This window comes from Triticum dicoccoides, chromosome 6B (assembly GCF_002162155.2).
Source record: "Triticum dicoccoides isolate Atlit2015 ecotype Zavitan chromosome 6B, WEW_v2.0, whole genome shotgun sequence".
NCBI classification, from domain to species: Eukaryota; Viridiplantae; Streptophyta; class Magnoliopsida; order Poales; family Poaceae; genus Triticum; species Triticum dicoccoides.
This window is the reverse complement of record NC_041391.1, coordinates 171,816,146-171,829,323: the sequence shown is the minus strand read 5'-3', so window position 1 is coordinate 171,829,323 and position 13,178 is coordinate 171,816,146. Positions and strand designations below refer to the sequence as shown.

General features: G+C 48.8%; 2 protein-coding genes across 2 annotated transcripts; both read left to right on the top strand.

The window, feature by feature from the left end:
- Positions 1 to 305: 305 nt before the first annotated feature.
- On the top strand, positions 306 to 3,143 carry LOC119326128 (receptor-like protein 2). Its single transcript, XM_037599833.1, has one exon. The coding sequence runs from the start codon at positions 754 to 756 to the stop codon at positions 2,965 to 2,967; it is 2,214 nt and encodes a 737-aa protein (XP_037455730.1). The 5' UTR covers positions 306 to 753; the 3' UTR covers positions 2,968 to 3,143.
- A 3,451-nt stretch (positions 3,144 to 6,594) lies between these two features.
- On the top strand, positions 6,595 to 8,813 carry LOC119325012 (receptor-like protein 2). The gene is made up of 2 exons (XM_037598770.1): positions 6,595 to 7,799; positions 7,926 to 8,813. Exons 1-2 carry the CDS (start codon positions 6,821 to 6,823, stop codon positions 8,765 to 8,767), a joined length of 1,821 nt encoding a protein of 606 aa, XP_037454667.1. The 5' UTR covers positions 6,595 to 6,820; the 3' UTR covers positions 8,768 to 8,813.
- The last annotated feature ends 4,365 nt before the right edge of the window (positions 8,814 to 13,178 follow it).

Here is a 13,178-nt window from a genome sequence, read left to right as displayed (position 1 = left end):
TGGCCTCTGACTCTGACGGCAGCTGCACCCGCGATGATCTGTAAGTCGCTCCGTGCTCAGGACGCTCGAGCACGAGCTGGGGATACCCATGTCACACACCGTTCTCCATCACTTGGCAGCTCGTCGACTGTGTTGCCACGGACTCGTCGGTGACTTGACGTCCTGGGGCTGAGCAAGACGGTACAGCTGGAGCAAACTGCGTTCAAATTATCTGTAGCAAAGTGAAGTGAACATATATTGGTTAAATGCAAACACGTCTACAATGATGGTCAATGACAAATACTCGTACAGAGACTACGAAGGAGTCGGCGTGCAGCTACACATACAGTAAAGATCATCAAAACTGGATATAATACTATTCAGCTAGATCATCAATCCCCGAATCACAACCGGATTCTGTTCGACAGACCATGTCCACCGTCCACATAAGCATCACACCAAGTCACCAATCAGCCTGTCACTACTATTCCTCAGTCCTCACGCGATACCGAGTCCCACCCAGATCGGTTCCATGGCAACCACAAATCCCAGTCCAAGGTCCGTAATAATGCACAAGTGGAGGCGCCAAGACAGTACAATCGAAAACAACAGCAACGGAATCCTTGACCCAAACTCCCTTGTAACGACTATGGCTGCAAGGGGCAAAAACATATAAACCGAGCAAGAGCCACTTCTTTGTTCATCTCGTGCTATTTCTCCATAAGACCATTGATGCCTTACCTAGCCAGTGCATAACTTGAGGATCTGGCTTCCATGCTAGTTTCATCAGAAACCATGAAGCCACACCAATTTTCAAACAAGACACACAACAACAAATTGTACATACCTCCCCTCGGCCTCGCTCTTGTGCTGCTAATCTCATTGGCCTCTCCCACAAGTTCCTGCACGGAGCATGAGAAGACCTCCCTTCTCCAGTTCCTTGCTGGGCTGTCGAGTGACGGTGGCCTCGCTGCCTCATGGCAGGATGGCATGGATTGCTGCACGTGGAGAGGGATCACCTGCAGGCAAGATAGCATGATCACCAGTGTCATGCTGGCTTCAGAAGGCCTAGAGGGGCACATCTCGGAGTCCCTTGGAAACCTCACCGGGCTGCAGTACCTTAACCTCTCTCACAACTCGCTGTCTGGTGGTCTGCCACTGGAATTGGTGTCGTCCAGCAGCATCACCGTCCTTGATGTCAGTTTTAACCAGCTCAATGGAACACTCCACGAGCTGCCATCTTCAACCCCTGCCCGGCCACTGCAGGTACTGAACATCTCAAGCAACCTATTTGCAGGACAGTTTCCATCCGCCACTTGGAAAGCAATGGAGAATCTGATAGCACTCATTGCAAGTAATAACAGCTTTACAGGGCAGATGCCAACTCATTTTTGTAACAGCTCACCATCCTTCGTGGTGCTTGATCTGTGTTTAAACAAATTCAGTGGCAACATTCCCCAACGGATTGGTGATTGCTCCAAGCTGAGAGACCTCAGGGCTGGGTACAACAACCTCAATGGAACACTTCCAGATGAACTTTTCAATGCAACCTCGTTGGAATACCTGTCCTTTTGTAATAATCATTTAAATGGAGTTATTGATGGTGCGCACATAACCAAGCTCAGAAATCTAGCAACACTTGATCTTGGAGGGAACAACTTCAGTGGCGAGATTCCAGATTCCATAGGCCAGCTCAAGAAATTGGAGGAGTTCCATTTGGACAACAACAAATTGTCAGGGGAGCTGCCATCAGCTCTAAGCAACTGCATGAATCTCGTAGTGATTGACCTCAAGAATAACAATTTCAGTGGACAGCTCGCCAGGGTCAATTTCTCCAACCTTCCCACTCTGAAAACATTAGACCTTATGAACAACAACTTCACTGGCACAGTTCCAGAAAGCATTTACTCTTGCAGCAATCTGATTGCACTGCGGCTAGATGGCAACAAGTTACATGGGCAGCTTTCACCACAAATAAGCAATCTGAAGTCCCTCTCCTTCCTATCACTTGGTAAAAACAATTTCACAAACATCACAAATACGCTTCAGATCCTTAAGAGCTGCAGGAACATTACCAGTCTGCTTATCGATGATAACTTCAAGGGAGAGCTCATGCCAGAGGATGACAGCATTGATGGCTTTGAAAATCTCCAGGTTTTAGACATGAAAAATTGCCAGTTGTCGGGAGAAATACCTCTATGGATATTAAGGCTCACGAAATTGGAGATGTTAGTTTTAAATAGCAATCAACTCACTGGGCCAATACCTAGCTGGATCAACTCCCTGAGATTTCTCTTCTTTATGGATGTGTCAAATAACAATCTTATAGGAGAAATTCCATTAACCTTGATGGAGATGCCAAGGCTAAAATCAATTGGAAACGCGACTCATCTGGACCCGAGGCTTTTTGAGCTGCCTCTTTATAAAGGTCCATCACTTCAATACCGTGTGGTTACATCTTTCCCAAACACGTTAAATCTAAGCAACAACAACTTCACAGGTGTGATTCCCCCACAGATTGGTCAGTTGGAAGTGCTTGGTGTACTTGATTTCAGTTTTAACAAGTTATCCGGGCAGATCCCACAAGCGATTTGCAGCCTCACAAACTTGCAGGTGCTAGACTTGTCCAACAACAATCTCACAGGTGATATTCCAGCTGCATTGAATAGCCTGCACTTCCTTTCAGCATTCAACATTTCGAACAATGACCTACAAGGGCCTATTCCTTCTGGAGGCCAGTTTGATACATTTCAGAATTCTAGTTTCGATGGGAACCCAAAGCTGTGTGGCTCTGTTCTCACTCAAAAATGCAATTCATATTCAGCAGAAGAACATCACATTCTGTCAGCAAAACAAACTGACTACAAGGTGGCCTTTGTGATTGCCTTCAGTGCATTCTTTGGAGTAGGGGTTCTGTATGATCAGTTAGTCTTGTCAAGGTATTTCGGCAAGTCCTACTTCACTTCACCCATTAGTTCAGTGCGTTAATATAAGGTTGCTACTCAGGTTTAGCAACACGTCCAACAAACACAAGCTTCTCCTGTAGGTGTGAGTCACAATTAGGTTAACAAAAAGTATTCCAGGGTGAAGAGTGATTTCATTCTGTGGAGATGTATAAAAGCATGTAACAGTGTAATTTTTATATACTAATAGCTTTCATTTCATCATTTGTTTTGCTTGCTAGACAATAAACGCACAGTTGAGATTCAACCAATTAAGCAGACTGGCGAGTTAATAGATTAATTAACTGATCAGGGTTGACATACGTGTATCCCTTCATCGATAGGTGCAAAGCTTCGCTTCAATCAAATCCAATCCAGGATTGTGATCTATAACTGTATCAACCCTGTAACCAGATATAGTTGTCACCTAACTCCAATCCGATCCAGGATCGCAAATTCGCAATCCTCTGCCAGCAACCTACATGAACCGAATTTTTTTAAAGAAATGTCCAGGGAATTGTCAAACAGAGATGCTAAATAGTACCACAATGCTGGACGAATTAAGCGGCTGCTCCCTGATTTCTACAAGAGCTTAACCCGCGTACCTCGGGAGCCGGAAGCAGAGGGCAACCAGCAAGAAAGGGGTCACGGCATGCGCCGGTCGGGCCTGCGCCGAACACCTGTGTGCGTGCTTGGTCTCCGGCCATCGGACGCGGGCAGAAGCGCGCCGGTGGCGGCTGGTGCCGACCCGTCGCACAGGGCCGCCGCGTGCGCATATTTGCTTCTGTGTCTGGTAAGATGAGCTGGGCACTGGAAGTGGGCCGAATTCTGAATATTTGGGCCGAGACCACTGAACTGTTTTTCTTTTTGCATTTGAACTCTACAAAGGGCCGAGCTCTGAATATTCATATTCAGCTAAAAAAAGGTTCTTAAAAAAATAAAAAAAACATTCTTTTTTTTTTTGCCCAAATACAGACCGTTTCATATAGCCTTCTTTATTATTATTTCAGTTTAAAAAAATTACTGTTCGAATTACTAATCTGGTATAGTAAATACTCACTCCAGCCCATAATGTTAAGATGTCTTACATAATGAGACGGAGGGAGTAGCTACTACAAACTTTATTACTGTTGCTTATCCCCAACCATGTTATATGAGCAAGCGGTTCTCAGTTGAGAAAGGCACCAGCATGATCAACACACACCTAGCAAACTTGGTCTCTTGAACGACCCTCGGTCTGTTCTCTGAACTTCTTTTTGCCGAAAAGTAGAAACTGAAGCGATGGACCAATTGACAGATGGGTCTAACGTCTAAATAATCCAGATGGACCTGAATGGTGAACAACTTCGGTGGTGAGTAATGAATTTGAGTTTATCGAAAAAGGGTTTCCCCCGCTTTGTATTCCAAAGCAAACCACCATTGACACATCGCAATGCTGGGGCGAGCAGCACATCAAGCCCAAAGAAAGAGAAGAAGAAAGGGAGAAAAAACTAAAAACGGCAAAGATACAAGATACCAAAGGAGCCACTAACAAGACCCGAATGCACCAAGCACAAGCTTGAACATCGAAGCCCTCGGCGAACAGGAGCCAACACACGCCGCGGCTGAGCCGAGGTAGATCCCGCTGCAGGAGGATTGTCACGCTCCGTCATCCCCCTTGAGCTAAGCCATCCGGTCCGCCATCCGTCTCTACCTCCGAAGAGACCCCGACCCGCGTCGGCCTTAGCGAGCAGAGGAAGGAAGGCCCCGCCGCCGCCGAGGCTGACCGGGCTTCGCCGGTCAGCGCGAGCCGGCGGCGGTGAGGGAGGAGTCGAGGAGGAGGGGGGCCTGCGACTGGCGGCTAGGGTTTCCCTTCCGCGTCGCTCGCGGGAGCGACCCATGAATATGAGTTTCAGAGTATATATGCAACTATGTAATATGAGTTTCAGAGTATATATGCAACTACGTATTCAATGTTTGTAATTCAGCCAAAAGTTGATTATCTGTATCATGCAATCTGGGATCTCAATTAAAGCCGCATTGTCAGTTAATTAATCTAGCAAATTTGTAACACCATCATGCTGTTTGTTAACTATCAACAGAAAAAGTACAAGATGATCATAAGTTGTTAAGTTTGATATGAGTGTGGCAATTACTGAGATGGTTAAAATGTTAAGTTTGATTTGGTTGAGGTGCGGCTGGCCTAGGCTGTAGTGCTACGCCCAGACGACATTTACTATATTGTGATCACATGGCCCACATATCAGATATTAAACACTTGATTCTTAGCCAAAAGGCCGAGATAGATATGCTTTGAAACGTTACCCTCTCCCTTCTTACTCTCGGCTAACAAAGTGGAAGCATTGTCCTCGGTTTGGACATGGAAGCCCAACGATCTGTACCAGGACAGCTTTTTGTAGAGCCCAACAACGTGGTTCACATCGGTTCCGCGAAAAAACAGGCTCATATCGCTTGCTAAAGAAAATCTCATTGGATGCATGTAGTGTTGAAAACTTTTTCGAGGATTAGGATTAGCAATGTGTCCGTCATCCGAGTGACTTCAATAATAAATCAATTTCTTCTGGATGTAAGGCGATGTCTATTGAAGCAACGCATAATCTGGCAGGCAGCAACCTGAAACACACAGTGAAGGCTCTCTGCAGCACAAGGTTCATGTCACTTGAGCGTGCCAGATGCACAAGGTTGCATAGCGCCAGCCACTCGTTGTTTCCTCTCAATCGGAACGCCGAACGCAGCGGGTAGTGTACTGTCAAAAACGCTCTTATATTATGGGACGGAGGAAGTACTTACTAGATGTTCTCCTCTCCCTTCGAACTGAACCACGGGACACTGATCATCAACACATGGGAAGAAATCACATGCTGACTCCTACAGTCCTAGTACACTACTGAAGAGCGTCACAATCAGTTATCCTGGTGCTGCGGACAAGTCCTCCCGCCCGGAATGGGAACAACCACACATGTATGGCCGTATAAACCAGGCAATCAAAGCCCCCATGGAAACAGACAGCAAAAGGGCACGCACATTCCTCGATCACCCATTCGCAAAATCCATTAATCTGGAGGTGCACAAACTGGTCCGTCAAGCCCCACCAACGACCTGTTCGTCGCCCGTGCTTGAGGGGCTCGAGCATGAGCTGGGTATGCCCATGCCACGCACCTTCCTGGGTCACCTCTTGGCACAGCTCACAACCCGTGTCGCCATGGATCCAGCAGAGAGTAGTGACTCCACGTACGTCCCTGACTCGAGCTGGGGCAAATTGTGCTCAGATTATCTGTAGCGAAGTAAAAAATATCGGTTAAACGTAGTTTTATACGAAACTAATGATGACATGCTTCAGCTTTCTCAACAAACGGTGGATTTTCCTGGCTCAAAACGGAGCATCAAGAAGATAACAAAGACAATGAGCACACACCCAAAGTGCAAACTCAAAATGCTTCAGCTTAAATGCAAACACATCTAGATTGATCAATGCCAAATTATTCATGCGGAGACACCACAAAGGAGTTGATGTGCAGCTAAACATACACTTCATCGGAACGGGACACCAAACTATTTAACTAAACCTTCAATCCTGGATTCTGTTCAGCAAACCATGTCCACTGTCCACATAAGCATCACACAGGTGACCAATCAGCCTGCCACTGCTATTCCTCAGTCCTCACGCACTATGAGTCCCACCCAGACAAGATCCATGGTAACCACAAATCCCAGTCCAAGGTCCATGAAAATAACAGCCAAGTAATCCTTGACCCAATCTTCTTCGTAACGACTACGACTATAAGGGGCAAAAACATATAATGGGAGCAAGAGCCGCTTCTTTGTTCGTCTCGTGCTATTTCTCCATAAGACCATTGATGTCTTACCTAGCCAGTGCATAACTTGAGGATCTGGCTTCCATGCTAGTTTCATCAGAAACCATGCAGCCCCTTCAATTTTCAAACAAGACACACAACAAAAAATTGTACATAGCTTCCCTTGGCCTTGCTCTTGTGCTGCTGATCTCCTTGGCCTCTCCCGCAAGTTCCTCCACGGAGCAGGAGAAGACCTCCCTTCTCCAGTTCCTCACCGAGCTCTCATGGGACGGTGGCCTTGCCGCCTCATGGCGGAACGACACGGATTGCTGCAAGTGGGAAGGGATCACCTGCAGGAAAGATAGGAGGGTCGCCAATGTCGTGTTGGCTGCAAAGGGCCTTGCAGGGTATATCTCAGAGTCCCTTGGGAACCTGACCAGGCTGCAACACCTTAACCTCTCTCACAATTCACTGTCCGGTCCTCTGCCTCCGGCATTGGTGTTCTCCAACAGCATCAACATCCTTGATGTCAGCTTTAACCGGCTTAATGGAATACTCGACAAGCTGCCATCTTCAACCTCTGCCCGGTCTCTGCAGGTACTGAACATCTCAAGCAACTTATTTGCAGGACACTTACCATCCACCACATGGAAAGCAATGGAGAAACTGATCACACTCAATGCCAGCAATAACAGCTTTACAGGGAAGATACCAACGCATTTCTGTAGCAGCTCACCATCCTTTGCGGTGCTTGAACTATGTTACAACAGATTCACTGGCAGCATCCCCCCTGAATTTGGTAGTTGTTCGAAGCTCAGAATACTCAGTGCTGGCCACAACCGCCTCAGTGGGACATTCCCAGATGAACTCTTCAATGCTACTTCGTTGGAATATCTGTCTTTTCCTCACAATATCTTACATGGAGTACTTGATGGTTCACGCATAATTAAGCTCAGAAACCTCATAACCCTTGATTTGGGAGGGAACAGTTTCAGTGGCACAATTCCTGATTCTATTGGTCAGCTCAAGAGACTGGAGAAGCTCCAGTTGAACAACAACATAATGTCTGGGGAGCTGCCATCAGGTCTGGGCAGCTGCACAAAACTCATAACCCTTGATTTCGGAAGGAACAGTTTCAGTGGCACAATTCCTGATTCTATTGGTCAGCTCCATTTGAACAACAACATAATGTCTGGGGAGCTGCCATCAGGTCTGGGCAGCTGCACAAAACTCATAACAATTGACCTCAAGAGCAACTACTTCAACGGAGAACTTATGAAGGTCAACTTCTCCACCCTGTCAAATCTAAGAATTTTAGATCTTCACATCAACAACTTCACTGGCACAATTCCAGAGAGCATCTATTCATGCAGCAATTTGATCGCGCTGCAGCTATCAGTCAACCATTTCCGTGGAGAGCTCTCGTCAAGAATAGGAAATTTGAAGTATCTCTCCTTTTTCTCGATTGCCGACAACAATATTACAAACATCACAAACACACTTCACATTCCTAAGCAGTGCAGGAACCTTAACACCCTGCTAATTGGGCACAACTTCAGGGGTGAGCTCATGCCAGAGGATGACAAAATTGATGGTTTTCAGGATCTTCAGGTTTTGGGCATCGGAGGTTGCCAGTTGTTTGGAGAAATACCTCTTTGGTTATCGAAGCTAGAAAATTTAGTGATGTTAATCTTATCTGAAAATAACCTCAGTGGATCAATACCAGCCTGGATCAAAGCCCTTAGCAATCTCTTCTATCTAGACATATCTTCCAACAGTATCACAGGAGAAATTCCAACAGCACTAATGGACATGCCAATGATGAAGTCAGAGAAGACTAAAGCCCATCTGGACATGAAGGTCCCTGAACTACCAGCTGATGCAACTCTATCACTTCAATACCGCATACCAATTGATTTATATAAAGCTCTGGATCTAAGCAATAATATGTTAACTGGTAAGATCCCCATGGAGATTGGTCAGTTGAAAGCCGTCCTTTCACTCAATCTGAGTGTTAGACTGTATAGCTCCTGTATATGTGTACGTATATGAATACGTACGATGTAACGTTGTACCCCCTTGTTATATATATATATGAGATAGGCCACCCCTAGAGGGTTGAGCCAGTTCCCTAAACCTATTGTTTTACATGGTATCAAACTAGGTCTACGCTTCCGCTACACCCCAAGCCGCCGCCGCCCCACGTCGCACCGTCGCCATCTTCGATCGTGCCGCCGCCACCATGTCGGGATCCGCCGCCTCGGGCTCCTCCACGACCAGCTACCTGCCGGCCTCCCTGGCGGCCCTCCTCTCCCGGCCCCTCGACTCCGCCGCGGCTGCTTCACTCCCGATCGAGACGAGGAGCGTCGGCTCCTTCTTCTCCTCGTCGCCGGGAACCACGCTGGTGGTCCGCACTTCCAGCGCCACGACGGACGACTCCCTGCCCGCCTTCGCCAGCGCCAACGCTGCTGCCCCGATGGAGGCCTCTGCCTCGGCCCTGATGGCCGGTCTCGCCGCGTCGGGCGCGGCTCCTGCGCCATCGATCTCCGCGGCTGTGCCTGTCGCCACTGCCCCTATGGCGCCTTTGCCTCCGGCAGTCTCCACGGGTTCTCTACCGCCGCCGCCGTTTCACTTCGGAAACCTTATCACCATCAAGTTGTCGGCGGACAACTACATCTTCTGGCGTGCGCAGGTCCTCCCGCTTCTTGGGAGTCATTACCTGCTTGGCTACGTCGACGGTTCTCTCCCCTGTCCTCCTGCGCTTATTGACAGCGTGCACGGCCCGGTCTACAATCCGGCGCACCGTGTTTGGATGGGGCAGGACCAAGCGAACCTCTCCTCCATCCAGGGGTCGCTCACTCCGGCCGTTGTCGGTCTTGTTGTCTTCGCCAAGACGTCTCATGAGGCTTGGACCATCCTTGAGCGCTCCTTTGCAGCACAGTCGCAGGCTCGTGTCTCTTCGCTCCGTCGTCAACTTGGGGAGTGTCAGAAACTTGACTCCACTGCCACCGAGTTCTACAACAAGGTCAAGGGCCTCGCCGACACGCTGGCTTCTATTGGACAGCCCCTTACTGACTCCGAGTTCAACTCGTTTATTGTCAATGGTCTTGATGAGGAGTATGATGCCTTAGTCGAGATCATTAATGAGCGGGGCAACTCCACACCCATGATGGCGCACGAGGTCTTTTCCCGTCTCCTTCTCACTGAGCAACGGGTTGAGACGCGTCGCTCCAGGAGCAGTGGCTCCCTCTCGGCCAACACCGCCACGAAGGGTGGCCGCGCATCCTCATCATCTCGGGCCCCTTCGGGGCTCCCACCACCGCCCACTTCGGCCCCCCCTCCTACTGCAACATTACCGGGGGCTGGCGGTCCTCGTGTGTGTCAGCTTTGTGGTCGTGATGGACACTGGGCCTCTAAGTGTCACAAGCGCTTTCAGAAGAGTTTTCTGGGCCTCGGCAATGATGGCAAGGACACACGCAACTTTGCGCGCCAAGTGGCCATGGCAGAAAAACCGACGGCCACAAAGCAGCAAGGGCACACTCAGTCCTACTCTGTTGATCCTCACTAGTACATGGACTCCGGGGCAACGGAGCATCTGACGAGTGAGATGGGCAAGCTCCATACTCGCGAACCCTACCATGGCTCCGACAAAATCCACACCGCCAATGGAGCAGGTATGCATATATCTCATATTGGTCAAGCATCTATTCTTACTAGGCATGCAAATAGGAGTCTTCAGCTTCGTAATGTGCTTAGAGTTCCCTCTGTGACACGTAATCTTCTTTCTGTTCCTAAACTCACACGTGATAATAATATGCTTTGTGAATTTCATCCTTTTGATCTTTTTATTAAGGATCGGGGCACGAGGGACATTCTTCTTAGCGGGCGGTTGTGCCAGGGCCTCTATCGTTTGGAGCATCCTGGTGTCGCTCGCGTGTTCAGTGGAGTTCGGGTATCTCCGTCACAGTGGCATGCTCGTCTTGGTCACCCGGCCACACCTATCGTTCGTCATGTTTTGCGTCGTCATGAGCTTCCTAGCATGTCTAGTAATAAAGATGTAGCAGTGTGTGATGCTTGTCAGCAAGGGAAAAGTCATCAACTTCCTTTTTCAGAGTCCAGTCGTGAGGTTACACATCCTTTAGAACTTGTTTTCTCTGATGTATGGGGTCCTGCTCAGACTTCTGTCAGTGGTCACAATTATTATATCAGTTTCGTTGATGCTTATAGTCGCTTTACCTGGCTTTACCTTATTAAACGCAAATCTGATGTGTTTGACATTGTTGTTCAGTTCCAAAAACATGTTGAACGCCTTCTCAAGCACAAAATTGTTCATGTCCAGTCGGACTGGGGGGGTGAGTATCGCAACCTCAACTCCTTCTTTCAGTCGCTTGGGATCGCTCACCGTTTAGCATGTCCACATACACATCAACAGAACGGTTCTGTGGAACGTAAGCATCGTCACATTGTTGAAACTGGTCTTACTCTTTTGGCCCATGCATCGGTTCCGTTTCGGTTCTGGAGTGATGCCCTTACCACTGCATGTTTTCTCATAAACCGCACTCCCACTCGTGTTTTGAATATGAAGACTCCACTCGAAGTTCTCCTTAACGAACAACCTGATTATACCTTCTTTAAGGTTTTTGGGTGTGCTTGTTGGCCACATCTCCGTCCTTATAACAAACGCAAGCTTGAGTTTCGTTCCAAGAAGTGTGTTTTTCTTGGTTATAGCTCTCTTCATAAAGGTTACAAATGTCTTCATGTTCCCACAAATCGTGTCTACATATCTCGGGATGTTGTGTTTGATGAGCAAGTCTTTCCTTTTGCGAAGCTTCCTATGTCCACTGCTGAACCATTGCCTTTGCATTCATCCTCCGTTGCATTTGACCAATTTGATGATATTGCATACTCTCCTATTTTGCTGCCTAACCATGGTGCAGGCACTGGACGTGGGGCTCGGTTGGAGATTTTGGAGGAGCCATCGTCTCCTCCTGATGATCGTGAGGTGTCCCTGCATGGCCTCGGCGATCGTGCTCATGCACATCGGGCCGAACCTCCGCCTACGCTGACTGCTTCAGCGCCCCCGGCCTCTGGACCGGCGCCCTTGATCACCGGGCCATCTTCGTCGCCCATGGGCCCGAAGTCAGCTTCTGCGCCGGCCTCGTTGTTTCGCCAGGAGGTTTCGTCGTCTCGGCCTGTCACCACGTCTGCTGAGCCGGCCTCGCCGCTTCGCCAGGAGGCCTCGCCGTTCTCTCGGCCCACCATCACGCCGACCTCGTCACCCACTCGGTCTGGTGCGGCTGGGCCGTGCTCGCCTGGGCCGTGCTCGCCTGGCCTGAGCTCACCTGCCCCTGGAGTCCAGTCACCGTTGCTCCTTGAGGCATCCCCATCGGTGGTCGAGGCCTCTCCATCATCGTCATCGCCTGCTTCGCCGTCTGTACACTCTGAGGCGTCGCCTTCACCGCCACCTGTGCCTCCTGTGGCTCCTCAACGACCACATACACGGAGTCGCAGTGGAGTATTTCAGCCCAAACAGCGTACTGATGGTACGGTTGCCTGGTTGGCTGCATGCCTGGCTGCCATCCGTGCGGATCCTACCTCTGAGCCTCGTACGTATCAAGCTGCTCTCAGCATACCTCATTGGCGAGAGGCTATGGAACAGGAGTATCATGCTCTTCTTCGTAACAAGACATGGACCCTTGTTCCTCCACCACCCCGAGTTAATGTCATCGATTCCAAATGGGTTTTCAAAGTGAAGAAGCATTCTGATGGTTCTATTGAGCGCTACAAGGCGCGGCTGGTTGCTCGAGGATTTCGGCAGCGTTATGGTCTTGATTATGATGACACCTTCAGCCCAGTTGTTAAACCGACTACCATCAGGCTTCTTCTCTCTCTTGCAGTTACTCGGGGATGGTTTCTTCGTCAGCTTGATGTGCAGAATGCTTTTTTGCATGGTGTCCTGGAGGAGGAGGTCTATATGCGGCAGCCACCAGGGTTCTCTGATCCTGATCGTCCTGATTATCTGTGTCGTCTTACGAAAGCACTCTATGGTCTGAAGCAGGCTCCCCGTGCTTGGCATGCTCGTCTTGCGACAGCTCTCCGTGCTCATGGTTTTGCATCCTCGGCTGCTGACTCTTCGTTATTTCTTCTCCAACGGCCCCAAGTTATCATGTATCTGCTGGTCTATGTGGATGATATTATACTTGTCAGTTCTTCTCAGTCGGCTGCTTCTGCTCTTGTTCGGTCCCTTGGTGCTGATTTTGCAGTCAAAGATCTTGGGAAGCTTCACTACTTTCTTGGTGTGGAAGTCGCTTCTCTCTCTGATGGTCTTGTTATGACACAAAAGAAGTACTGTTTGGACTTGCTGCAGCGAGCTGGAATGCTTAAGTGCAAACCAACTACTACACCTATGTCTGCTACTGACAGGATTACTGCTATAGATGGTGAGCTCCTTCCCTCTGCTGAT

Excerpts from the sequence above, each read along its gene's own strand:
- LOC119325012 (XM_037598770.1), top strand. The coding sequence starts at position 6,821 with ATGCTAGTTTCATCAGAAACCATGCAGCCCCTTCAATTTTCAAACAAG. Across the intron at positions 7,800-7,925 it reads GTCTGGGGAGCTGCCATCAG|GTCTGGGCAGCTGCACAAAA; the intron begins GTCTGGGCAGCT and ends AGCTGCCATCAG.
- LOC119326128 (XM_037599833.1), top strand. The coding sequence starts at position 754 with ATGCTAGTTTCATCAGAAACCATGAAGCCACACCAATTTTCAAACAAG.